Here is a 26,213-nt window from a genome sequence, read left to right as displayed (position 1 = left end):
AAGAGGACAAGATACAAACGTCTATTGTCATACTTGCGGTGGTGTCGCTTGCAGGGAGCTGGGCGTGGGAGTATGACGGTCAGCTGAGCAGGGACCCTGCAGCTAGACCAGGGTGAGTACTCCACGGTATCTTGCCTTTGACTCACAGCGGTCAAAATCACAGCTGTAAGCAGTACGTATGTGTAGACCCTTCCGAACATGGTTCAGACTCCGTTTAGTTCAAGACGAATAACTTGCTAGTGAACATATCTATATTACTATTTGAGGTGACGTAGTTTCTGTCTATTACCAAGGTCGCGACATGGTGCTACGTAGCGCGGGTTACAGGTCACACCGTTGCACCTACCGCGCTGAAGTTTGCGCAACTCATAGAACAAGGATGGACAACGTGCCTTTGATGGGTCTCAGCTCGATCGGGTCGATAGCGAGCGCGTGGCGCGTGCCCGAAAAGTGCAAATTCGCGTCATAGACTTTACATGTATAAATCGGCTTGCAAAAACGGGCGAATATGGCTAAATTTGCCCGACACGGGTCCGGTTTCCGTGCAATATCTCGGTAATCGTGGGCCCGATTGGCACGGGGAAAACACCATCGTGTAGAGAATCGAACGGGCTATCGAATGGTGTGCGGTGCGGAGGATGGCAGCGCCACGTGCACACGTGAGGGCAATTTTATTTCAGAAAGTGCCGTTTTAAATGGATTTTGGATTTTATTTTATTTTCACGTGACCGTCAGAATGAGTGAGTCAAAACAACGCCTATTCGCAGGAGAAATGTACCGCCTCTCATAATAAAATTGTGAAAAGCTAATTGATCAAAAACAAGGTGGAAAAAAATAGCTGAAGAAAATGGTATTTGTCCATAATGTGCCACTAAATAATTACACGGGGTTTGCTGCTTAACCTAAAACGTTTGATAATTGAAAATGCTTTCATTGGAAAGAGCATTCAATTCTCTCCAAGATCCAATCATCACGTTTGCATGACAAGCAACAGTATTCTTAAAAATATAAATGTTTCAAACCTCTGCAAATCCATTTTTAGCGAAAATTATCTACGCCTTTCATTTGTCAAAAAACTACGCACCTGAATTATAAAACACATTTGACAGGTTCACTGAACTATTGACAGGTTCTGAAGTAGAAAGCATGCTTATCAGACACGGGCACCTCGATCCGATGGATATTTTTTCCAAACCAAAACGTTTAGCCATCAAAAAGCAATCGACCGAAATGGATAGATAACCCAACCGACACAAGAACAACCAAACACCCGCCGATCGTAAATACCCCCTTTTCGCGTTGCGGAGCACGCGGGTCACCCTAGTATGTCACTATGTAGTGTCACATTCAAAGTTGGTGACTACTCGAAGAAGACGTCTTGCAACAACGTCACGTTCTTGGTCAAATCAGGGTCTTGCAAGGGTTTTAGGAATTTATTCAGGCCAAAATTCCACAAAACACACCAAAATTGGAGAACGATATTGAAAATAATTCTCACCTTTAGGACTTATCTTCGCGGCCCATAACAGATAAAGCTTGAGCGAATCTACGTACATTCAAGACAGCTTGTAGTCAAACGTCATATCTTCATACGAAGAGTTCAAAAACCTGCGCCAAATCATGCCACAGGTGCGCCGAAGACATCGTGGAGGTAAGACAGTCCTTTTTAATAATTATACGAACTTAATTGCGTCGAAACACTATGCAACCTGTCTTATGCAACAGAGAAAGACGTTCGCAATAGGAGATGCCCAATAACACTGCTAAAACCTTCAGCAAATATTCGATTTCTATCAGAGCTTTTGATGTCTAAAAAGCAACCGACGCAATTTTGGTTGGGACTTTTCAATTAAGAACAATCACTATTCTTTAGAATTGTGATTTTCTATTGAAAATCCCAACCTGAGCTACCTCTCTAGGGGGGTGTTTAGCGTTTCTGCCGCGATTTGGGACATTTTGACTCCCGCAAAAACGGCACGGTAAAATTTCTTGCCATTTTCAGCGTTTGGTCCCCTATGGGGAGCTACCGGCTGGCATCGGTCGCTTGAAATATAATTAACCCGTTTTGGGGTAATCGGCACGTGCATTTTCCCATAAGGTTAACATGGGGAAAAATTTAAAATGCGATTTGCGCAAAAACTCCACGTTAGAAATGGATTGTTTTTTTAGGATGGGTTCTCGGGTCGGGACTCCACCTGCCGGTGGTGGCCGTTTAAAATATAATTATACTTCCTTGGGGTAATCGGGACGGATAGTTACCCCATGTTGAGCCTATGGCGAATTCGAAAAATTATTTTCAAATCGATTTTGCCAAAATCGAGTACCCATCTACGCCACAGTCATGCCACAGTCAAAGGGTAAAGGCCTGAATGCTGAGTACCGAAAGGACAAACGCCTGCTGTCATTGTGTAACCTTCGGTCAGTGACTGCTACGGAGCTTATTACCCAGTCTTGTAGGCATGCTTGAAGCTTAATTGCCAAGAAGCGGATACACAAAGAGCAGTCTAACCCTAGACGGAAGGTCATTTTCAGCGATTCCTAAAATTATAGAGTGACCAATCAATGCTAGCCTAATCTCACTTTCTTATCAAGAGGATACTGGACACTGGAATTGTCCCAGAAATCCGCCCACTCTTTATCACGTGGACCAGGCCCAGCCCTCCCTCTCAGATTAATCCTGCCCCCGTTCCCGCCCCTTCAGTCCGATGGAGAGCAATATATCCACTGGCCGCCCGCCTCTCGATCGGACCTCAACTGTCAGTCCCATAATACTGCCTGACCCGCTCTGTCCAAATGCAGCCAGTCCCGCCCTGCCCGCCCCGGCTCGTCATAATTTGTCTCGACTCCCGTTTTATCCCGGCTCGTCCCCGCCCACTCTGTCCCGTCTCGACTCGGGACTCGACCCGGCCTGTCCTGTCCTGTCCCATTTCGGGCTGTCCCACTCCGTTCCGTCCCCTTCTGTCCTGTCCTGTCAGATTCTGCCATACCCTGCCACACTCCGCCACACTCCTGTCTTGATCCGACCAGTCTTATCCTATCCTCTGCCATCCACTCTCCCGTCCCTTATCGGCCCAGTTCGGCAGATATCGAGTCCGACGCTGTCGAGCCGGGTGTGGATGGGCTGGTACATTATTGAGGCGGCTCCGGCTGTGTCCAATGGTAGCCAAGACGGAGGACGCCGGACGGCCGCCGCCGCCGGGAAATGCTTCGTCTTCTGTCGATCGGATGACCGGGCGGGCACTCTTTCCACGGGAAGGTGTCATATTACTGGATCAAGGCTTCTACGTACATATCTGGAACCGCATCTATGGACGGGTCCCCGTATATTCACGCATTCCACGGATCTATGGACGTCTGAAATTTCTATATCGATTTTTGATGTGTGGGCTTCCAGTATACGGGCCAGCAGAGGCGAGTAATCTTGACACAGATGAACATCAGTCAACCTCTAGCTACTTTTTTTTTTGTTAGTCGCATTGCTTGGAGTTGAATAAAAAACTCGTAGTTTTATTGATTGTATATTTGTGACGGGTGCCGCACGACCCGGCCCGGAACGCCGGCGGCTACGATTGCCGTCGGCGGTCGGATGAGCGATGGCCGGCGCAGCGCCAAGCCGTCTGGAGTACCAGATAGGCCCGGCTACTGATTACTCTCCGAAATGGAGCCCGTAACTGTGCGGCAATCCAATGTGTCAAGGTCCAAACGGACCGCGTGTTTTTGCTAGTGTTCAGTCGGGACACCTGGAGTATTCTGAAGTGTTCAGTATCCGTATCCGTCTGGCTTCTATCTCTGCCGCAGACCGCTGTGACGCGAAGGCGAGAAGCATCGGTGGATTACCAAGGGAGAAAGATGGGAGGGAATAGTGGCTATTGGGCGGACCGAGACACTCGTATATCTAGACTCTGGGAGACGAAGAGAACTAGAGGATACTGAAGGGAGAAAATTTTGGGCTGTGGTCGGTTTCCAAAGGAAACTGACAGCAAGAGATAGACAATGGGCTGAAAATGGCAATTGGTGTCGGAGCGCCGTAAAGCCCGATACAGAAACACCAGAAATCAGAAAAAAAAAACTATTTACAAGTAGGCTTTATGGCAACTGCATTGGCAGAGAATGTGAATGAATATTATGTCATACGAATGTTGCGTGTTGTATCATTGAATGTTTGCCCAATTATTTGTGCTCCCTTCTCCTCTGTGTCACGAGTCACGATTCCGTCTCCATTTCTTGCCAGTGTGTCCTGCCTCACCGTGTCGCCTCTGTATATACCAGCGTACCTCTCACCTCTGCTCTGTGTCGTTCACCCTTCAGCTATTACTTATTACCCTAGTTCACCGCGCCCTCTGCCCGTTTCAGCGCGCCTCCCAGATCCGCTCCGTGCCGTTCACGGGGGACAGCTCGGACAGCTCGGAGGGCGAGGAGGAGCCGGTCGGAGCGGCACGCGCCGGTCGACACAGTCACACCGGATCCTCGGACGATACCGTCAGCTCGCCGTCCAAGTCCAAGTCCAGTCCGGCCAAAACCGTCAGCCCGTCACGCAGCCCACGCAGAGGTGAGCATCGAACAGAAGTAATTAACTTCTTAGATGTTTTTGGTAATAGTTGGGCCTTGCCTTAGATTTTGTCGCTAATATACCATCGTTATTTTTAGGTGAATACTTGTGTCAAAATTATGCTACTCGCCCTAGCTCGAATAATTGGCACGATCACACATCGCATTAAAGACAATTTTCTGTAATGCCGTTATTGAGCTTGATTCTGTTTTGAACCTGCGTGAAAACACCGTCCCTCAATTACTGTGGTAACGCCTGGCATTGCATTAGCCGCGTTAGTCCAAAACACCAGTCGATTTTAGTGCGTGCCACTCGAATCGACTTGTTTATACCGAGCGTTCAAGCTCATTTCCAGCTTCACTCTACCACAATGCCCAGGGTGTTATGGTATTTATTACGCCGTTAGGCTTTGCCTGTCGGTTCATGGCTCTGGTTTGAGTTCACCCTGATCTCTCCAAATATTTTGCTCAATATTCGAGAGTTCTAGCTTGCACGCACGGCGACTTCCTTCCATATTGCTCACCCCCTCCTCCCTCCCACTCCCCCCGTCGCGAGCAGCTGTTTGCAATGACCGATGTTGCGGCGGTGCGGCGGCGGCGCCGCTTACGTCGATAATGATCGGTCCGGGAGCACGCCCTGCCACCAGTGCAGCGGTGCGGTGGTGTGTGCGGCGATACGGGCAATTTTCAGTCGCTGGTAGCTTTGGTTACTACGCTGGTTTGTTCAATCGATGATGACGATGGTCATTGTGCTTAGATGTTCACTTTTCCATCGCTAGTAGCTATGACCAATGGATTATGAACACTTATGTATTTCCCTCCCAAGTCATTCAGTTTACATACTGTCGTCCTGGCTGGCCTTGCCCACTGTCCACGTCCCGTTTTCTACAGGACGGATACTCTCTGGAGCGCGCATTGGTGTCTCATGGGGCGACGTTCTGTAATAACATCGGATTATCACCATTGTCAGTTGTGGCCATTGTGCTATTGTCGCATTGTGCCTCACAATTGTGCTCTGTCTCATAATGTGGCAGGACTGGAGATAGCCAAGGACCTTTTTGGTTTATATGAGACAATTGGCATATTCTGTTTCCTTCTCCCATTGTCGTTGCTGAGAAGGTCATGCTTGCCTTCTTGGCTTATTGCGTTTTGTGCATTCACCCATCGATTTTGTCGCTATGATAAATGACCATGCGCTTTAAGCTAAGAACATTGCAAACTTCCCTAGCCTTTGCTGGCACATTTGAAACCTGTTTCGAGGACAATGCCTTTACTTTTAGATTCCGTGGGTGGTTTTCCCTTTTCAGCCTCTTTTGCTTTTGTCATTTACCCCTCTGACCCCTGGTGACCCCTCCGGCCCCCAGCTGACCCCATACTGACCCCACGTTGACCTCTCCCCCTACAGAGCACAGTGTCGAGGCAGACACCACGGCCGACTACGCGCTGCCCCCGGACGCTGACGCCGCCAGTGTGGACTCTGCCATGACGAGAGGCTCGTACGCGGCCGGATCGCTCAAAAAGGTTAGTTTTGGGGGAAGTGGCGAGGTTAAGGCGGGGTGGTTGTTACGTGGGGTAGGCGGGTTGGGTGTGTTGTTCGGAAGCTCCGCGCGGTCTGCATAGTGTTGTTAGGTGCTGAGACTAAGACCTGTCGGTAGGACGGCCGGGTGAGGTGCGCTGTATGAAATCCTTCGAGCCATCAAGTGCTATCCTGTTTGTGGTGGGCTGGCTTGGTTAAGTACGTTTAGTAAGCTGCTTAGGCCCGCTGTGTTCTGTGTTAACGGTAACGCAGGCGCCGTTTGCGCTAATGGACCTCCGCTCTGACGGACGAGCCTCAGCGTGTGCTCCATCTGGGCTGATGTTCGCCTGGCGACCCAGATAATGCCACCCTAGGGAACTGTTCAACAATTTATGCGCCCAGTGCTATGCTTAACAGGCAAGATCGACGTGGGAAGCAATTTATGCGAGAGAGACACGATTCTTGGCAGTGTTATTAAATATCGAAATTAATTTCATTAGAATTAGCGATGGTTTGGATGAGTTTGACGAAAATCTTGATCATTTTGGTTGTCTTAATCCGATTTATGCGTGTTTGAATGCAAATTACCGTTGACATTCGTGAGAACGCAGGGCTGACTTTTAGTTATGAGGCTGCTTTCGTATGAAGATTAGGGCGCTTCCAGTTAATGAGGGATCGTTAATTTACATCTACTTAGTGGTGTCTAGCCATGCTTTTGGTGCTTAGCAGTTCAGGAGGCGCATCAATTTGAATGCTTCGTCCTGGCCTGGGTAGTAAGAGTAGGAATGAAGGCTGGATTTTTAGGCATGCTTAAAAAAAATCCATGACTCGAACTACGTTCTGTTGCCATTTTGTCAGGGTTTTCCTTTTCCCTTTTGCAGCTGTTTTTCTTTTGGAATCGAATCGACCATAGGTTTCTCGTCCCTTTTCATAAATCGTCTCGACTCGCCCCTCCCCCACTGTCAGCTTCAACGGCCTCTTCTTACGACACTAACTGCCTCTCTTTTCCACCAGGCGAAGGCTCTGGAGCGTTCCGGCTACCTGACGAAGCTGAGCGGCAAGCTGAAGACGTGGCGGAAGCGCTGGTTCGTCCTCAAGGACGGCAGCCTGATGTACTGGAAGTCCAAGGTAAAGTTCAGTGTGCTGTTCGCTACGTCTGTGGTCGGGCCCGCTTCTGGAACAGGCTCTGACTCAGGAACATAGTGTAGTGGTGGATGCTATCTTTGGCGCTGCAGTGGACGTATATTGGCCTGAAATCATGAGGTTGCCCTTGCTTATATTAATCTACAAGTAAGGTTCCATCAACATATAACTACGTCGTTATATTTTAACTTTGAATGGCATCTAAATTTATGCTTCGGTTGCCATACTGAGAGATAGACGTCATCAACAACAAACAAGAACTCAGCAATTGAGGCAGTCTGCTTTAATGATATTTATGATAAAAAATTGTAGAATAATTGTTGATTGAAATATCACGCTTCCCCTACTCTCTGGCCCGGATGACTTCTGACTCCTGACTCCTCCCCCTCCCTCGCCAGCACGACGTGTCTCGCAAGGCGCCGCAGGGCGAGATCAGCCTGGACGAGCGGTGTCGCGTCACCCGCCAGGAGGGAGCGCACACCTTCGAGGTCGGCACGGCCAAAAAGACCATCTATCTGACGGCGGACAACACGAGCACGGTGGACGAATGGGTGCGGGTGCTGCAGGTGAGATTCGTCGGTGCAGCATGGGTGCAGAATGGGTGCTGGGTGTGGGATAGGGTGGGAAGAGTGCTGCCGATATGTCGGGAGTGGGATGGATGCTAGGGGGGGGGGGGGGCTGGGAAGGTGATATTGTGGGCAGGAGGGTGCTGCTCAAAGTTTAGTGGCAGTGAGAATGGTCTGCCAGCTGTGCTGAGGCTAGTTATGGCGTCTGAATTCGATGACTGATGGATTGAAGATGTACAAATAAATTTTGGGTATCAAAACTAAATGAGTGATGGAATAGCGAATGGTAAACAACGCAATCAAGTAGTTGCTTGGCGGCGGAAGGGCGTAATTGAAGTGTGGTGCTAAGATAACTTGACACAAGGCCCTAAATACAACTTGACATTCATCCCCATTGCCTACTTTATTCCTATTGCGATTGTGGGATCGTGAGTGCTCTCGCTCCCAGCTCGTGTGCCGTGACCTGCTTTTGCTGGACGGCCACATACAGGGTTATGTTCAGCTAGTACCTCTCTATCCTAGGGCGCATGTCCCTGTGCCATATAATATCCACCCAAATATTGCATGCACTGTAAGCACCACAAGACCACTAATTCTGCCGCAATTCTAACCGCTGCAGTCTGGTCGGATGGGTCACTAGTTGCTCGAAATGAATGGGCGCGCGCTCATAGGCGTCAATAACGGGTTATCGAGCGGCGACCGGTATGGCGCCGGCTGAGCCTCGCGTAAGCGTTATGGCCCCATTGGGTCGATCGCCGAATGGAGCCATCAAATCAGGCTGGATGCCGCTGCTGGCTCGTCAGCGACTGTGCGGGGGTTACAGAGTCTACCTTAGTTAAGGGGTGGTTGTAGAGTCTCCAATCTGTGGGACAGCTTGGCGGAGAGGTTGCAGTAGCGTCTTTCCTATCCAAGGATATCCATAGGAGTTTCTCCTTCTGATATCTGCAGGCTTCGTATCTCGGATTTAGTTGTCTAGTCTCCCTACCTCAAGTCCGCGACTCACCATGGTAAAGCACCATGGCTTTCTCAGCCCCGCCGGCTGCGAACGGGTGGCCGTGGGGGTGGGAGGCGGCGCCGCTGCCCCATGACAAATGACACATTTGTATTCATGACATTCGGTTTGGGCCGGCCGTCGTCGGAACGGGCCCATATGTTCAGCGGCGCTGGGGCGCTGTTAAAGGGACCCTCCCACCTTAACATTAGTTTTGAGTTGAGATAGCCAAGTTTGCGGCCAGGCTCAGAAACCACCATTTATCCTGGTCGCAACCCCCGCAGCTTTATGGTGTTCAAGAAATTTCTTCCCTTTACTTGCAGGGTGGGACCAGCGTGGTCCCTATCTCTTAACCATTACGGGAATCTGATGACGTCATCAGGCTTTCGAACGTCCGTTAAATGTTTGACTAAAACGTTTTGTAGCACGCGGTGGTATATGCTGCTTTGCGCGCAACAAATGCCGCACTTTCAAATAAAGTCGCTAGGAACAGCGGAGATCCCAAAAAGTAAACAAAAGTAAAAGTCTAATATCTTGAAAACCGGTGAATATTTTTCGATGAAATTTGGTAGATATTCGTTTTTGCTCTTTCTGAACCGAGCGACATCACTTTCATGCCAATTCATTAACTTTTTTGAAGGTGGGAGGGTCCCTTTAATATTCCCGCCGGCTGGCGCTCTGCCTCTGTCGCTGGCCGGACTTCTCTAAAGCTGCCGCTGGCGATGGCCCTGTTGGTGCTTATGATGGTGCTGATGTTGGTGATTATGATGGTACTGATACTGTGTCGAGAGGCACCACAGAAATGCTTCAACGTTTCCTTTTTCTCGCCTCGGCACGATCCGACCGGTGAGGGTCCTCAGAGCCGATCTGAGTACTGGAAGAGGTAGGAAGTTGTGGGAAGTTGCGGAGTTGTTCGTTAGGTTTCTGACAAATATAATCCATATGAGGAACTTGATGTTCCCGTGAAAGCTCCGGTGTATTTCTGGACTGGCAAACTTGCAGAAGTCTGTCAAAGAAACGTTGACAAAGAAACTTTGAAACTGCTGTGAGTGGTGCTCGTATTTTTAGACAAGCATCTTTTACGTCACTTCGTTGGTCTCATTATGTACCGTTGGCAATTCAGTTGCAAATCTCTGGCGCCTTTTTTGTTCCCATTCTTTACTGGGCCCCGCCCACTCAAAGTTTCACCTGGCACCATATCGGAGTCCACGTCCGGTGGCGATGGCGTCTCTGACTTTTGTCGGGTGTGCTAATTAGTCATCTTTTCATTTATATTTGGCTCATTAGTCTATTGACGGGCTTCCTGTGACATCTTCTCGCTGAATGGCGCTATTCTCCGCATTTGAGTCCTTTCGCTGAATGGCTATTCTCGTTCTCAGCCTCATCAGATCGATGTAAGATGTTTAGTGAGAACGTCTCGGCTTCGGTTACCGATGACATGACATCAGTTTTTGTTTTTTGCTAGAAGATTAGGAGAAGATCCCTCACTCCCGCTCTCACTCCCCTCTTCTCCCATCGCCTCTCCTCGCGTTCCCACCCATCCCCTCCCATCGCTTCCCCTCCCCTGCCGTCCTCACCCTCCCTTGTCCTTCCCCCTCTCCTCGCCCTCGCCCTCTCCCCCTCTCCGGCGTATTGAGAGGATCGATCGGCGTGGTCCCGTCGTGTCGTTACGCCGACAGGCATCCAATACAGCTGGTATGTGACGTAGGACGATCACATCAGCTGATATCGGCATGTCAGCAAATTACCAGTAGCTGATATAACGTGATTGATGTCTGCGTAAGGTCTTCACTGGTTAGCGGCAGCTGATGTGCCGTCAGTTTCGTACATTTCCTGATGTTTCGAGAGGGCCAAGGAGGCCTCTGCTGGGAAAGTGACTGCTAACCCACATTCATTCTGTGAATTATGTTGCTGCGCTTGTCAAGTAGTTTTCCACAGATGGTCATGTCCCGTGCTTGTGAGTCAAACGGATGCTGGCATTTCGTAATCGGTGGGAATGTTTCAAGATCTCCTGACATTATCTGTTGCTATGTTAGGCTATGTTTGATATGTGTCACCGAGTTTTTCGGTACGAATGAGATGTATGGACATCGTGAAATGGTTATGTTGTAACTTGGAAACCAGCAGAAATGAAAACTGTCTTAGATTTATGCTCTCAGCCTTCGGTTATCGGTTTGCAAATGAAAACCCTATAAAAATGATGCAATTAGAAGAGTTGACTAGCGTAGTTAGGTATATTTTACAGCATAATTGATTACCAAGCAGCTGCACATTTTAAATTTCTCAGTGTGTCGCCGGAAGGAACATGGAAAGGAACATTTATTTGAACACGCTATTTTTTGCGGGCTGGGTAGCATTCGTCACAAAACTGAAGTCGACATGTTTGTCCCGAAGAGAATGGGCCTGGGAAATGTCACTTGTATTGGTTTCCGTCAAGTGCTATTTGCCGCGAGTCGAAACTAAACACTGTTGCCGAATTCCAATAATGGCTGTGCAAGGTATACCAATCGATGACAATCGATAACAAACGGAGATGGTGTTTGGCTCGAATCGCATTAGAATTCAGGTGTTTTCCGGATGGGTTTCATTAGGGCGATAATCGATGCCAATCAGGGATAACCGAATATCTTTTATGGATACCGACATAATAGATATTCGGTTATCACTGTTAGGCATTGGTATGCAAGATGATTCCCTCATGGGCTAGTAAGCGATATCCCACCTTATGTCATGCCCAGCATGCTTTACACGTATATACGCTCCGTGACCTGACCTGACCTGACCTCCCGCCGTACTCGTGTCTCCAGAACGTTCTGCGCCGAAACGCCGCCCATCTACTGCTGAGCCGGGAAGACTGCAGCTCTACAATCCAGGGCTGGCTGACCAAGGTGAAAAACGGCCACTCTAAGCGCTGCTGGTGCGTCCTCGTGGGAAAGATGCTGCTTTACTTCAAGACACCCAACGACACGGTGAGAGTCGATCGTAATGCGCGCGCTGGAATAGGTTATTTGGATGTTGTGCGCGATTATGTGAGACCAGATAATAACTAGTATCATAAGCGTGACTTTTTCCCTTCATTGCCTTTTATAGTCTGTTAGAGTTTTCTCCTCTTATTGCATTGAAAGTGTGCGGCAGGCTGTAGAGGTAGAGCTTTGTATTTGCGGAATGTGGAACTTGACTAGGCGTTGCCAATCATTAAAGTGCCCTCCCCATGGATGAGTATTATCTCACCCATATCCCCCCCCCCCCCCCTATATCCACCAGCGTGTGGGTAACCGTTTGAGTATTGATCACTATAACCCGTCCTGACACTGCGTGAGCTTTATGGTACAGCTGTATAAGCTCTGTCTTAACGTCTAACCTCTGCCGCCCCTCAGGTGGCGTCCGGCCAGATCAACATGCGCGACTGTCGCGTGGAGGAGGTGTCTCACATCACTGACTCGGACGAAGACTCTGACACGCCGCCGCAGACTGCCGACCTGACTGTGGGCGTGTTCCCCAGCCACCAGAGTCCCACCTACTTCATCATGGCCAACAAGGGAGACAAAGTAAGCCACCGACGGGGGAGTGAGGGGTTATCGTGGAACGTGGAATTCGTGAGGACTGATGAACGATGGCTTTGTATTTGATCTGGTGTGGGTAGCTGAGTAAATGTGTTGTATTTTAGCACTAGTTTCAGCAGACAACTAAAGCAGGAAACAAGGCTGGTGGTTGAAGTGCGCCTTGTCCTATATGATTTCCCTCCTAAGTATGTATTTTCCTTAGTATGTTTTCGTTTGTACCTGTGCCAAGTGGTGAAGGGAACAAGCAGCCTCGCTGTGCTCAATCGTGGCCGTGACCAGTCGACCTGTGAAGTTACTGTTCTCTATGTTACTTTTCGAGATGTAAAACTACTGTAGCTGAACAGCTAAACAGTTTTCTGTACCCGCTGCTGTGCTCCTACAGTATGTCTCTATCAGTGTGGTTACATCATCTCATCTCTCCGTAACCCCGTCCGGCGGACCGTGACGACACTCCCTCCCTCCCACTGACCCGTAATAGTCTCCCTCGGAGAGGGATGGCTCTCCCGCCGCGGTGTCGGTCTTTCCCTGCTGTGTGGGCTAAGGTGTCTCGGGCCATGTCTGAAGACGTGTCTCAGAGTTATTCCAGGGTCCTTAGACACCTTAGAATCAGCGGTCTTGCAACATCTTCTGCTTTGTGTTTACTGTCAAGTTAAACTGTCTGAGTGTACCTTACCTCTCTCATGCCCTCGCTACTTGACTAGCAGCTGTTCCCCGCCACTATCAGTGACTTCTCTGTCCCTCCCGCAGTAGGACTAGTGTCTGTCTTTCGTCCCCATCTACCCCCGTTTTCTCACCGTTTTTTTATTACAGGACCAGTGGCTGTACCACCTGACCGTGGTATCGGGCGGCGGAGGGTAGAAGTACCTACCACCCTAACCCCCGTCCCTCTGTTACAGGACCAGTGGCTGTACCACCTCACTGTAGTATCCGGCGGCGGAGGGTAGTAGTACCCACCACCCTAACCCCCGTCCCTTTATTACAGGACCAGTGGCTGTACCACCTCACTGTGGTATCAGGCGGCGGGGGGTAGTAGTACCTACCACCCTAACCCCCTGTCCCTCTATTACAGGACCAGTGGCTGTACCACCTCACTGTGGTATCAGGCGGCGGAGGGTAGTAGTACCTACCACCCTAACCCCCGTCCCCCGGTTACAGGACCAGTGGCTGTACCACCTGACCGTGGTCTCGGGCGGCGGAGGCGCGGCCGGTACCCAGTTCGAGCAGATGGTTCAGCGGCTCATGGAGCTGGACGGAGACTCGGAGTGTGTGCTGTGGCGACACCCGCTGCTTCTGCACGCGAAGGAGCCGCCCCAGCAGCCGCATACCACCATGCCGGAGGCGCTGCACGCCGAGGCCGCCAAACTGTTCAAGGTAGGAGTTGGTTGGAAGGGTGGGGCGGCTTAACTCAATGTAGCACATGAAGGACTTCGCAGAGCTTTGGCCCAATCTTACTGTTAATGGAGTTACTTAGACGCCCGTCGTTGTATGTAGCTCACTTCAGTTTATTAAATGCTATAGTTCGTTTTTTTTTTTCAAAAGGACGCTGGCTCAAAGTGCATTATCGAAACTCTCACGTGAGTTTTGGCAACTTCAGCGTCTGGCTAAGAATTTCTTGCCGAAAAAATGATCGATTTCAAATTGTGCTCGGTAAATACATGGAAATTTTGACTTCAAAAATGAGCATACTACGATGACGTCACTGGTGGCAGCTGGCACCCAATGTCCGTACGAAAGCATTCATTGCCAACGAATTTTGGGAAAACTTCGTTTTTTGCTCTTACCGAGGCCCGAATCGAGTAATCGATTCTTTCCATGATAGTTATGCGTTGCATTGCAATGCAAGTTCCACAGCATGACGTCACCACTGTTCTCATGTCTAGTTCCAAAACGCAGGCATGGAATTTATCGGGAATAATTCACATGTTAAAATAAGGCGACGTTCGAGTTTCTCAGGTTCAGTTTTTGCCCGTTTTGCTAGCTAAAACACGTGCTTGTTCGAAAAACATACTTGGAGCCAGCGTCCTTTTGAAATAAAACGAACTATAGTCGTTATGTGCAACATTTTGGTGACTCTTTTTGTAGGATTTCGTAAAAACTTGCTCGGTTTTCAGCCAATAATGCCGCTTAACACGCCTTTTTTCGCAGAGCTCAGCATTTCGACCACATAGTGTCTTGGTCTTTTTTTACCAACCTTTATCGCTAATTTCTTGTTTACGTTTTGGCGGCGCTGTTTTTACGTTCTCTCTGCGTTGTGAGAGTGTAGTGTGCAGGGCACCATTTGTGTCTAACTTGCTTCTTTGTTGGTGCCAACTTGGAGCCGACTGACCAGGCCGACTTTGTCCGCTAAGTTAGTGGCGACCAGACGCTACTGGCGTCAACAGAACTTCGAGCACAGAACTGCGGAGCGCGAAATGCTATTTAGGACATTGCTCTCATTAATTTTGTCAGATATTTTTGACAGGCTGGTCTGACGGTCATCATTTGTGTGAGATATTTCTTGTAGTTTGTTATGGAAGCTACTTTTTTCCGTCGAAAATAGCCGGTTGGTTTATAAAGCCACGCTCACATACATCATCACCCCGTTGTCAAAACCGCCGACAGTCTGAAACTGTGCCCGTCAGCTCTGGCCCACTGTCAGCGAATTTGATAGCCGCGCCAGTGTCGCTGCCACAGTGCTGCACCTTTTTGCTTATATTTGTGTCCAGCTCCAATCTCTCCGACAGTATGAGCTGAGTCTCTCCTATAACCGACCTCCCCCGGCCTGTCCTGACAGGCGGAATTTATGCTATATAACCTTCCATTTCTATTATCTCGCTCTCGACAGTCAGTGCCTCTACTAACACCTAACGCCCTCCCCTTGTCTCCACAGTCCGTGCAGTTGTTTGCCTCTGTGCTGGTCGACTCTGCCGGTATCGACTACCACGTGGCGTTGGCGCAGAACGCCCTGCAGCTCTGCTGCGAGCGCACGGAGCTGCAGGACGAGCTGCTGGCAGTGCTGGCCCGGCAGACGGCACGTCACGTCCACCAGCGACTGGGCGTGCAGGTAGGACGCGCCGTCACCAAGATAAAACACTCGAGCGTAAGTGTGGGGGAGGGTGGAGAGCCGGGGTGCCAATCGTCGAACTGGGCCCGGGGGGAGGGAGGGGCGACAATGACATCCAAACTGTTGGTTTTCGGCACGCGTTGATCTAAGTCATGGTCAGCGCCTACATGTCCATCCCGACTTTTGCTGACTTCAAAATTATGTTACCTGAATTTTCATTTATTTCATTTTCATATCATTATCCAAAGACGCCGTCTATAGTCATAAACTTTTCATTCGGAAATACCCGGGCCGACCTACTCTCATTCAGCCTTTTCATCGTTTGAATATCTGTATTGTTCTGCCTTCTATCGCTTTTATCAGTTATCGTGCATGAGAGGTTAGACTGACGATAGAAGTACGGCCCAGGTAGATGTATTTTATTTTCATTGCATCACAGCTGCTTTGTTATTTGGCTGTGCCGCCTGCCTCATTTCTATACTTCGTAGCAGGTGCACAATTACATGTGCATCGGCCATAAGGCCATACCATTATTTACGAGGCTCTGCCATTGTATTGTGATGCACAGACTGGTTGAATACTCGACAGTCAGTTCTCTCATTTCTAGATTTCCGCTCATTGTTGTCGCCTTGGGCTTCTATGTAATGCTGGATGTTGAATGTAGTTGGCAGTTGATGGAACGTTATGTTTGGTTCTATTCCTCAGCTACAGTATGCTTATTCCCTCTGCAATTTTGCACTCATTTCTCGACGATTGGCGCCCCTTTTCTGTGTTAAGGTGACTGGAGACATTTTCATTACGTTTATTTTACATGAGATTGACATGTTATAGTATTTTTAAGTTTTTAGAGCCTATACAATACGTGTATCGTATATCTTTTTTGGAAAAGTGTCCAGTCGCCTTTTATGTCAATGCTATGGGTAATAGTATAATTTGCCTCGGACACATTTCTCAGTGTATCTTGATTTGCTCCAGGGCCGATGTTTACCAGTCGGTAGTTGTGTAGATTGCGCTGCTTCCCTGTATGTGCTGCTCCGGATGTGCGCCATATGTGCTAGATGTGCTGTGTGCTGATGCCGGCCTGCGCTGTATATAGTATTATAGAGGTCGCTCAGCTGTACCTATCAGACCGACAGACCACTGCTGCTGCCCCGGTATGGTGGAGACCGCCGTCTTGTCCTGACTGGACAGTACCGAATACGGTAACACACAGTTCACGGTAACATTGTAGCCCACATGTTCAGAACGACTGGTGCCGATAGCACGGTTAAGTACTGGTATTGAGCTCTGTAACACAGCGGATGGTGCAAAGCGCTAAACACACACATTATTCGACAGCCTTGGATGTCGCGCCTAATTCATAAAGTCACATTCATAGAATGCACGGAAATTGGAGAGCCACTGTTATTGACGGTACTGGACAGTCATTGACCGCTACCATCGGCATCTGAGCCAGGGCCTGGGGACTCGGTTGGTTCATTGGAAACCGTTACCACCCTTCCTGGTCAGTGCTCAGCTCTCAGACGAGCTGTACTCGTTCCGGGACAAGAGAGGTGACAAGGGTGATTCATTTGTGTGAGTGTGGTTTGATGTAAAACGGAGCCGTGCACGGCTGTATGTTTCAAAAATTAGCCTGTAGCTCTGAAAGAATTGCCGTATTCGGCAATTTAAGAAGTGTGTTAGGTATTAGGTTTGATCATTTCTCCGTAATATGCAGTGCCCGGCGTCACGTGTCCGTGCTTCCTGTTACGGATGATTATTCCTTTGCCTTGTGCTGTGGCCACAAATAATTGTACGGGGATTCCGTCCAATGTTCCGTTTCGACATTTTCCCTCGTCATCACTCACTCTATCTCTCCCGTTTACACAGAACCTGCTGCTGTGCGCCACCCAGTCTCTGTTCCTGTGCGACTCGTCGGGCGGCAAGCCGTCGGCGGCCCAGACCCAGGCCGCCATGCTGGCGGCTGCCGACAGCAAGTCCAACCCTGCGCCGCACGTGTTCGTACAGACGTGGCAGCTACTGGCGCTGGCCGTCAGCCTGTTCGTGCCCAAAAACAACAAACTGCTCTGGTATCTGAAACTGCATCTGCAACGGCACGCCGATCCAAAGTGAGTGGGGAGGCTTGAGAGGGAGAAAAGGACGGGGGTTATGTTTCGTCTAAGGTTTGAGTCTGATTGTTTTTATCGACCGCCGCGCGAAACACACAACCTTATGATTTATGAATGCTCTAGTCGGGCAGACCTGGAATCCTCAGGATGATGCTGAGTAGTTGGGACCTTGTGTTATTATAGTAGGTATTTTTGCTAACCGAAATCCCCATTTATGCAACTTTGGACACACGTGACCATATTCCTCTTTTAGTGCATGCGTTGTGTCACGTTATCTGAAAGCGCCAGTTCATTTATTATACGTTGACCTGTTCTAATCCTGACCTCAGGTCATGTGCCGCTGACCCGTGCTGACCTTCCATCCCTCCCGCAGGACTGAGACGGGCAAGTACGCCGCCTACTGCCAGCGGGCACTGGAGCGCTCCTTAGAGAAGGGCGGCCGGCAGGCGCGTCCCAGTCGCATGGAGGTGCTGTCCATCCTGCTGAAGAACCCGTACCATCACTCGCTGCCGCACGCCATTCCGGTGCACTTCCTCAACAATACGTACCAGGTGACTGACCCGGTGAACGGGGAAGGGCAGGGAAACGTTTGGGCAGGGTGGTAGCTGTGATGTGATGTCGAGGTGTGGGAGGCTCTGAGAACAACCGTGAATAGAGTTTGCATCCCAGAACCGCGATCAATCGCCAATGAGCTCGACCTCAGCGTCACCCTCTAACCCCTACTTCCCTCACTCGCCGCCAGGTGGTGGGTTTCGACGGCTCGACTACCATCGGCGAGTTCGTCCAGACGCTGAACCAGGAGATTGGCTGCCGGGACGTGTCCCAGTCGGGCATGGCGCTCTACTCGGACGATCCGTTTCAGCCCGAGCAGCGACATCTCCTGCAGACAGATGCCAAGGTGCGGACGCAGGGTAGTGGGCACTCGGTTCACTGAGATCTTCTTTGTGCTGAGCGATGGGGCCGCGGAGACGGGAGGGGGATTTCGGGGCGGGATCGGATAGCTTGGGAGAGTGAGTCACATAATTATTCAATAAGTAATATGCTCGTTTTGCTACTCAATCGCTGGAATTTAGTGCTGAGTCCCAGTTTATGTATTTGCATTGCTGAGCTAGAAAATGTGTCCATGATATGCCACCCTGTGGTATGCATGAAGTGCCATCTAGGTCTGAAGTAGCGCTGAAGGTGGACTTGCTCCTCGTCCTCTGTTGGCTATTGGGGACAGTTTGCTTCGCAAGTGGTCTCTCTGTCGTATTTTTTTTTCGGTTTTATAACTTGCTTTTGTATTCCTGGAGCTGAAGCACAAAACAGGCACATCGGGTTTACGTGCTTGAGCAGAGGGAGGGTCAGATCGCCGTTTCGTGAGAGTTAGAGAAGGCGCTTTCGTGATAGCGACCAGCAGACAGCCACTCAAGGAGAGTGATATCGCATTTGCTCAGAAATGTCTTTCATTTCAAATCACCGCAGTAGCGCTCAATTTGTTACATTTCCGCTGTCCTGTCGATCTGCAGGACAGACAAGCACCTCCGCCTGTTTACTGACTCTCCATTCCCTCCCCGACAGCTCTGTGACGTCATCTCTCGCTGGGAGACGGCTCTGCGCGAGAAGGGCTCCGGAAAGTTCGAGAACACCCGCGTGATCCAGCTGTCCTACCGGTCTCGGCTGTACTGGCGTCAGTCGGTGAAGGGGGAGACGGACCGGGAGCGTCTGCTGCACGTCTACCAGACCAGTCAGATGGTCTCCAGCGGTCTGTTCCCGCTGACCACCGAGCTGGCGCTGGAGCTGGCCGCCCTCATGGCTCAGGTAAGGGGATGGAGGTTAGGGAGGGAGCTGGCAGCCCTCATGGCTCAGGTAAGGGGAGGGGAGGGGTGGGGGAGGGAGCTGGCCGCCCTCATGGCTCAGGTAAGGGGAGGGGATGGGAGAGGAAGGGAGCTGGCAGTTCTCATGGCTCAGGTAAGGGGCCGAGGAAGGGGTGGGGGAGGGAGGGAGCTGGCAGTCCTCTTGGCTCAGGTAGAGTATGAGACCAGGGGAGGGAGCTTGCAGCCCTCATGGCTCAGGTACGAGGAAAGCGATAGAGAGGGAAGAGAGAGGGAGGGAGGGAGCTTGCGGACCACATGGCGAGGTAGGGGACTTTGAGTGGAGAAGAAGGGGGCTGACCGCTCTCGCGGCTTGAGTAGAGTACGAGAATGACAAGGGAAGTCGGTCGCTCTTATGGCTCAGATAGAGCGTGGGGAGAAGAGAGAGGAGCTGGGTGCCACTAGGCTGTAGAGTGTAGAGAACATGAAACAGCGGCTGGAAGTTAGCGGTCTTCTTGGTCCAGTTACGCGGTATGAGGGAGCAAGAGGGGAGGTGGGAATAGCGGATGTGATTGCGGACTCCGGCCGTGGTAGAAGTTAGTAGGGTGTGGCAGGAAAAGCTAACGTCACCATGCCTGGGAATGGGAGTAAGTACAGGTCTTTTGCGGGCGTTTATCACAGTTTGACACAGTCATGGCGTGGATTTAGAGCTTAATGTGGCAAATCGCATTGTATAAAACTTCCCGGTGATTAAGCATTGGTTTACAGATAATTTCACTCCATCTATTGTCCACTTTATTCAGGTCAATGTCGTGTTTTACGACTATCCCATTGCTCTATAGCCCGTGTAATGAGGTACGAAGGTTGACACTGCGGTGAACCTCGGTTATCCAACCCTGATGTAGGTAGTGGTGACCGGTCCCCGGTTCCAGCGGAGTTGGCGGCTCCGCCCACTAGTAGAAACCGCACACTGCCATGGGACTGGGTGTGGTGGGAAGTCGAATTCCCCAGGTTCTCCCCTCTGAAGAGTGTCAGGGAAGTGGGAAAAGCGAGCTCTGGGAGGTTCTAAGCTAGTGTAGGTGGCTGTTTACCTTAGTGCCGAAGTGCTCGGCGAGACCCTCTCCTGCCCTCTGGTGGGCCGCTTCGGTGGTCCTTCCTATTCTCTGAACCTCTGAACAACGGCTCAGCAAGAGCTGTCTCATCGTCTTGTCAACGATTTAACGACGTTCGTCCTTCAGGAAACGGTTTGGCGATTGGTTGAATTTTAGTGGCGGAAGTGGATGGCTATTTTTTTACAGTGTCGCTGCGTATACCTGACACATGTAGCTGGTAATATTCAGGCTGATAACATAACATAACATAACATGTATTCCATGTAACAGCAGGCCGCTTGGGCCCAACGAGGTTACAGGTAGATGAACAAACACTGTATGTAAAACACGGTACAATGGGGTTGGGAACTCGATTTTTTAAGAATGCATGAAAATGATCAAACTATTTTCACAGAATTTATGGTGCATACCATTGCCTCATAAAATCAATAAGCTGAGAGAAATGGGGGAAGAAAGATAGGAAACTTGTTTTGAAAAGTTCTTGAAAAAAGATGCTCTTGATGCTGTTACGTCACATGTCACCTTCTGCGGTTGACAAATAATGGCGCATCTGGCGCACCACAGATTACATGTTATATCAATGGGTGAAAGATGTTGTTTGCTTCACTCTGCCATTCGCGCTGTTTTTAACTTTAAATTATGCTAAAACATTTACGGATGAAATGTTCAGTGTCAAAAATTGATGTGTCTGCCGTGTACTATATTCCCACTTAATATGAGCGCGTGATAAACATTTTATGTACAGGGTGGGGCAGAAAGATTTACCTCTTGATTTTCTTAAATATTTCGGCCCCGAGCAAAGATATCAAATTGATGTCTGGCACATATATGCAGTAACATGTACACATCTCAGCGACGGCATAATGACTCAATATGGTCACCTTTGTCCTTCACCACTGCTTCGAAACGTCCCTCTGCGGAGGGGCACGAGCGCCGCACTGTGTCCCCGCCAAGATTCGACGGTGCCATCTCGAGGACCAGCTTCAGGGCGGCGATTCTGCTGTGTGGCGCTGCACACACCCTCCTCTCTAAGATGGCCCAGATTGCGAAGTCCATCGGGTTCAGGTCTGGACTCGATGATGGCCGAATGTCTTTGTCCCAGAACCCAGGCATGTGGGTCTTCCACCACGGTTGAGCGATGTTGGCCGTTTGCGGCGGCGCACCGTCCTGGACGAAGACGTATCCGTCTCAGAACGACTGAGTGACCCAAGACAAAGCATGTTCCTCCAGCAGATGAACTTGAACCTCTGAATTCACTTTGACAGCCTCCTTGATGAAGACCAAGGCTCCTTTTGAGCCGTCGGATGCGACGGTAGCCCAAACCATGACACCAGCAGGCTTCAAGCAACAAAAAATGGTGCGAATAGCAGGATCAATGCTGGATGGACCATCTGCCAAAATTTTGACGCTTTGGGAGTGTCTCTGGGGCTCAGCCATGAACATGTTGTCATTGGACCAGCAGAATGCCTTGTTACCGGCGCTCCTGATCTCCTCCAATGTCTTTTGGATCCTGTGTAGCCGGTTTTCCCTGGATACCGCCGAAATTAGGTGTCGACGTTGCATCCTGTATGACATGAAGCCTAAGCCGTCGTTTATGATTCTCTTGGCGGTTCTGGGCTAAACAACGAGTTCCCTTGGCAGTTTGCGCATGCTTCGCCTAGGAATTGAAACACCTTCTTGTGCACGATATTAACCAGCTTTTTGAAGCGGAAATCCCTTGTTCTGCCTGGCATGTACTTCGACGACACTAACACTGTATTTTTAAGTCATTTAATTACACTGCAAACAGTTTTTACGGCAACACCGAGCTGTTTGGCAACGCTTCGGGAGCTGTGGCCAGCCTACTTCAGCGCCGCAATTTGGGCTCACTTGGTCATCTTCGCCATAGCTCACCAACAACTATTACAAAATGTAAAAACGATCTTAAAGTTGATACATGAGTCAGTTGAGAAGCTGCATGCAAAATTTTATCAAAATCCGTTCATAACTTTTTAAGTAATGGACTGAAAACAAACAGGTAAATCTTTCTGCCCCACCCTGTACCTCGAATTTTCCAATGATAAAGATGATGAATCGGAGGATGCTGAAAAGCAAAAGCTCATTCCAATATTTGGACTACTTTACGATTAAAATGTTTACATTCCTGTCATCTTATTGATCATTTATTTGTTCTTTTTTATGAAAATAACTTAAGGCGTTGAGAACCGAGGTAATTTCTATCTACCGTGCCTTAACTTACCAGCAACAGCAATCTATCTACGCCCTACGGTGGCAAGGGAGACTGTGAAAGAAGCGTAAGATGGATTCTAAACAATTATTTTGTAATATACTGAAGGGCAAAGTGCAGAGAAGAGCGTACAAGTCCTGTTTTGTGCCAGGCTGTTGCAGTAGCACTTATGAAACTCCGAAAACGATCTTCGTTCATGTCCCGAACAACATTACCCTGGGGAGATGATCGTTTGCAATAGCAGGAAGAGCTGATGCAAGGGAGTGTCTAAAAAGCAGACGAGATTAGCAGACGAGCCCATGCTCAGTAACTACTGGACCGATTTTGATAATTCTTTCACCATTCAATAGCAGGGAACTTACATAGGTGCCGTTTTTCGTTTTTTGGCGATTGGTTCACTCTGACTGGACCAATCGGACCAAAATGGTCCAGAACCATACACCCCCTTAAAAGCAGACGAGCCCATGCTCCGAAACTACTGGACCGATTTCGATGAAACCTTCACCATTAGACGCGCCGTGGTCTGAAACGGTGCCGTATTTGATAATCTTTTGATTGGTCTACCTTAAGTGGTCCAAATCGGTCCAAAACCCCTAAAATCTGTTGCAGACGAGCCCATGCTCCGAAACTACTGGACCGATTTCAATGAAACCTTCACCATTAGACGCGCCGTGGTCTGAAACGGTGCCGTTTTTGATAATTTTTTGATTGGTCCACCCTAAGTGGTCCAAATCGGTCCAAAACCGCTAAAATCTGTTGCAGACGAGCCCATGCTCCGAAACTACTGGACCGATTTCGATGAAACCTTCACCATTAGACGCGCCGTGGTCTAAAACGGTGCCGTTTTTGATAATTTTTTGATTGGTCCACCCTAAGTGGTCCAAATCGGTCTAAAACCGCTAAAATCTGTTGCAGACGAGCCCATGCTCCGAAACTACTGGACCGATTTCGATGAAACCTTCACCATTAGATGCGCCGTGCCCGTGGTCTGAAACGGTGCCGTTTTTGATATTTTTTTGATTGGTCCACCCTAAGTGGTCCAAATCGGTCCAAAACCGCTAAAATCTGTTGCAGACGAGCCCATGCTCCGAAACTACTGGACCGATTTCAATGAAACCTTCACCATTAGACGCGCCGTGGTCTGAGACGGTGCCGTTTTTGATAATTTTTTGATTGGTCCACCCTAAGTGGTCCAAATCGGTCCAAAACCGCTAAAATCTGTTGCAGACGAGCCCATGCTCCGAAACTACTGGACCGATTTCGATGAAACCTTCACCATTAGACGCGCCGTGGTCTGAAACGGTGCCGGTTTTGATAATTTTTTGATTGGTCCACCCTAAGTGGTCCAAATCGGTCCAAAACCCCTAAAATCTGTTGCAGACGAGCCCATGCTCCGAAACTACTGGACCGATTTCGATGAAACCTTCACTATTAGACGCGCCGTGGTCTGAAACGGTGCCGTTTTTGATAATGTTTTGATTGGTCCACCCTAAGTGGTCCAAATCGGTCCAAAACCCCTAAAATCTGTTGCAGACGAGCCCATGCTACGAAACTACTGGACCGGTTTCGATGAAACCCTCACCATTAGACGCGCCGTGGTCTGAAATGCCGTTTTTGATAATTTTTTGATTGGTCCACCCTAAGTGGTCCAAATCGGTCCAAAACCCCTAAAAACTGTTGCAGACGAGCCCTGCTCCGAAACTACTGGACCGATTTGGATGAAACCTTCACCATTCGACGCACTGTGGCTGTAACGGTGCCGCTTTTGGATAATTTTTTGATTGGTCCACCCTAAGTGGTCCAAATCGGTTCAAGTACAGCCCAAAAATACGTTTTCATGTAGTCAACCGATGAGCTGGTTTCCGCAGCGCGGAGGTGCCCCAGGCCCAATTAGCATGCATTTTTGCTCTAGTTTGGAAAGCAAAATGCATGACAATGGGTTTGGGGCACCTCTGTGCTGCAGAAATCTATCCGGACTCTGACAAAGTACAAACGGGTTTTAGGCATTTTGGACCGATTTGGACCACTTAGGGTGGACCAATCAAAAAATTATTTAACACGGCACCGTTTCAGACCACGGCGCGTCTAATGGTGAAGGTTTCATCGAAATCGGTCCAGTAGTTTCGGAGCATGGGCTCGTCTGCAACAGATTTTAGGGGTTTTGGACCGATTTGGACCACTTTGGGTGGACCAATCAAAAAATTATCAAAAATGGCACCGTTTCAGACCACGGCGCGTCTAATGGTGAAGGTTTCATTGAAATCGGTCCAGTAGTTTCGGAGCATGGGCTCGTCTGCAACAGATTTTAGCGGTTTTGGACCGATTTGGACCACTTAGGGTGGACCAATCAAAAAATTATCAAAAACGGCACCGTTTCAGACCACGGCGCGTCTAATGGTGAAAGTTTCATCGAAATCGGTCCAGTAGTTTCGGAGCATGGGCTCGTCTGCAACAGATTTTAGGGGTTTTGGACCGATTTGGACCACTTAGGGTGGACCAATCAAAAAATTATCAAAAACGGCACCGTTTCAGACCACGGCGCGTCTAATGGTGAAGGTTTCATCGAAATCGGTCCAGCAGTTTCGGAGCATGGGCTCGTCTGCAACAGATCTTAGCGGTTTTGGACCGATTTGGACCACTTAGGGTGGACCAATCAAAAAATTATCAAAAACGGCACCGTTTCAGACCACGGCGCGTCTAATGGTGAAGGTTTCATTGAAATCGGTCCAGTAGTTTCGGAGCATGGGCTCGTCTGCAACAGATTTTAGCGGTTTTGGACCGATTTGGACCACTTAGGGTGGACCAATCAAAAAATTATCAAAAACGGCACCATTTCAGACCACGGCGCATCTAATGGTGAAGGTTTCATCGAAATCGGTCCAGTAGTTTCGGAGCATGGGCTCGTCTGCAACAGATTTTAGCGGTTTTGGACCGATTTGGACCACTTAGGGTGGACCAATCAAAAAATTATCAAAAACGGCACCATTTCAGACCACAGCGCGTCTAATGGTGAAGGTTTCATCGAAATCGGTTCAGTAGTTTCGGAGCATGGGCTCGTCTGCTTTTAAGGGGGTGTATGGTTCTGGACCATTTTGGTCCGATTGGTCCAGTCAGAGTGAATCAATCGCCAAAAAACGAAAAACGGCACCTATATAAGTTCCCTGCTATTGAATGGTGAAAGAATTATCAAAATCGGTCCAGTAGTTACTGAGCATGGGCTCGTCTGCTAATCTCGTCTGCTTTTTAGACACTCCCTGATGCAAGTACTTTGAAATCCACTATCAAGTCGGTGCTATTGTTGTAATGATCACTGTGAGGTGAGATATTTTGTGCAAGGGCTGAGTGTAATGCCCAGGAAATGACCTCCATTCGCCCCCTGACCGGTCAGGGTTATAAAATTTGAGTGGATGGCGGTCCGTTTGGGGTTCAGATGTCAATTGTATTTTGTTACTGTCAAACAATACATACATGTTATGCTGGCAGCGAATGTGTGTAACGTCGTTTTTCGAAACAGAAGTTAGAACTGTAACGGCAGAGTGCTTGCTGGTCTCATCGTAAGTATTGTAAGTGTTGTAAGCAAAAGCATTGTCAATATTGTAAGTA

The 26,213-nt window shown here is 49.2% G+C and overlaps 1 protein-coding gene across 2 annotated transcripts in view; it reads left to right on the top strand.

Moving 5' to 3' along the window:
* LOC122365212 (pleckstrin homology domain-containing family H member 1-like) overlaps positions 1-26,213 on the top strand; it is a 184,910-nt gene that overhangs the window by 133,211 nt on the left and 25,486 nt on the right. The window contains exons 9-20 of one of the 2 annotated variants that reach the window (XM_043336214.1): positions 4,354-4,549; positions 5,954-6,069; positions 7,079-7,192; positions 7,606-7,773; positions 11,572-11,733; positions 12,142-12,312; positions 13,483-13,698; positions 15,197-15,406; positions 17,240-17,478; positions 17,852-18,029; positions 18,221-18,376; positions 19,039-19,278. In XM_043336214.1, coding sequence (XP_043192149.1) covers positions 4,354-4,549; positions 5,954-6,069; positions 7,079-7,192; positions 7,606-7,773; positions 11,572-11,733; positions 12,142-12,312; positions 13,483-13,698; positions 15,197-15,406; positions 17,240-17,478; positions 17,852-18,029; positions 18,221-18,376; positions 19,039-19,278 — 2,166 coding nt within the window. The remainder of the gene's footprint in view (positions 1-4,353; positions 4,550-5,953; positions 6,070-7,078; positions 7,193-7,605; positions 7,774-11,571; positions 11,734-12,141; positions 12,313-13,482; positions 13,699-15,196; positions 15,407-17,239; positions 17,479-17,851; positions 18,030-18,220; positions 18,377-19,038; positions 19,279-26,213) is intronic. The other variant, XM_043336215.1, reaches the window with a different exon arrangement.

This window comes from Amphibalanus amphitrite, unplaced genomic scaffold (assembly GCF_019059575.1).
Source record: "Amphibalanus amphitrite isolate SeventyFive unplaced genomic scaffold, NRLGWU_Aamphi_draft 000722F_arrow, whole genome shotgun sequence".
NCBI classification, from domain to species: Eukaryota; Metazoa; Arthropoda; class Thecostraca; order Balanomorpha; family Balanidae; genus Amphibalanus; species Amphibalanus amphitrite.
The sequence above is the reverse complement of the archived record's forward strand: the minus strand, read 5'-3'. Positions and strand labels throughout refer to the sequence as shown.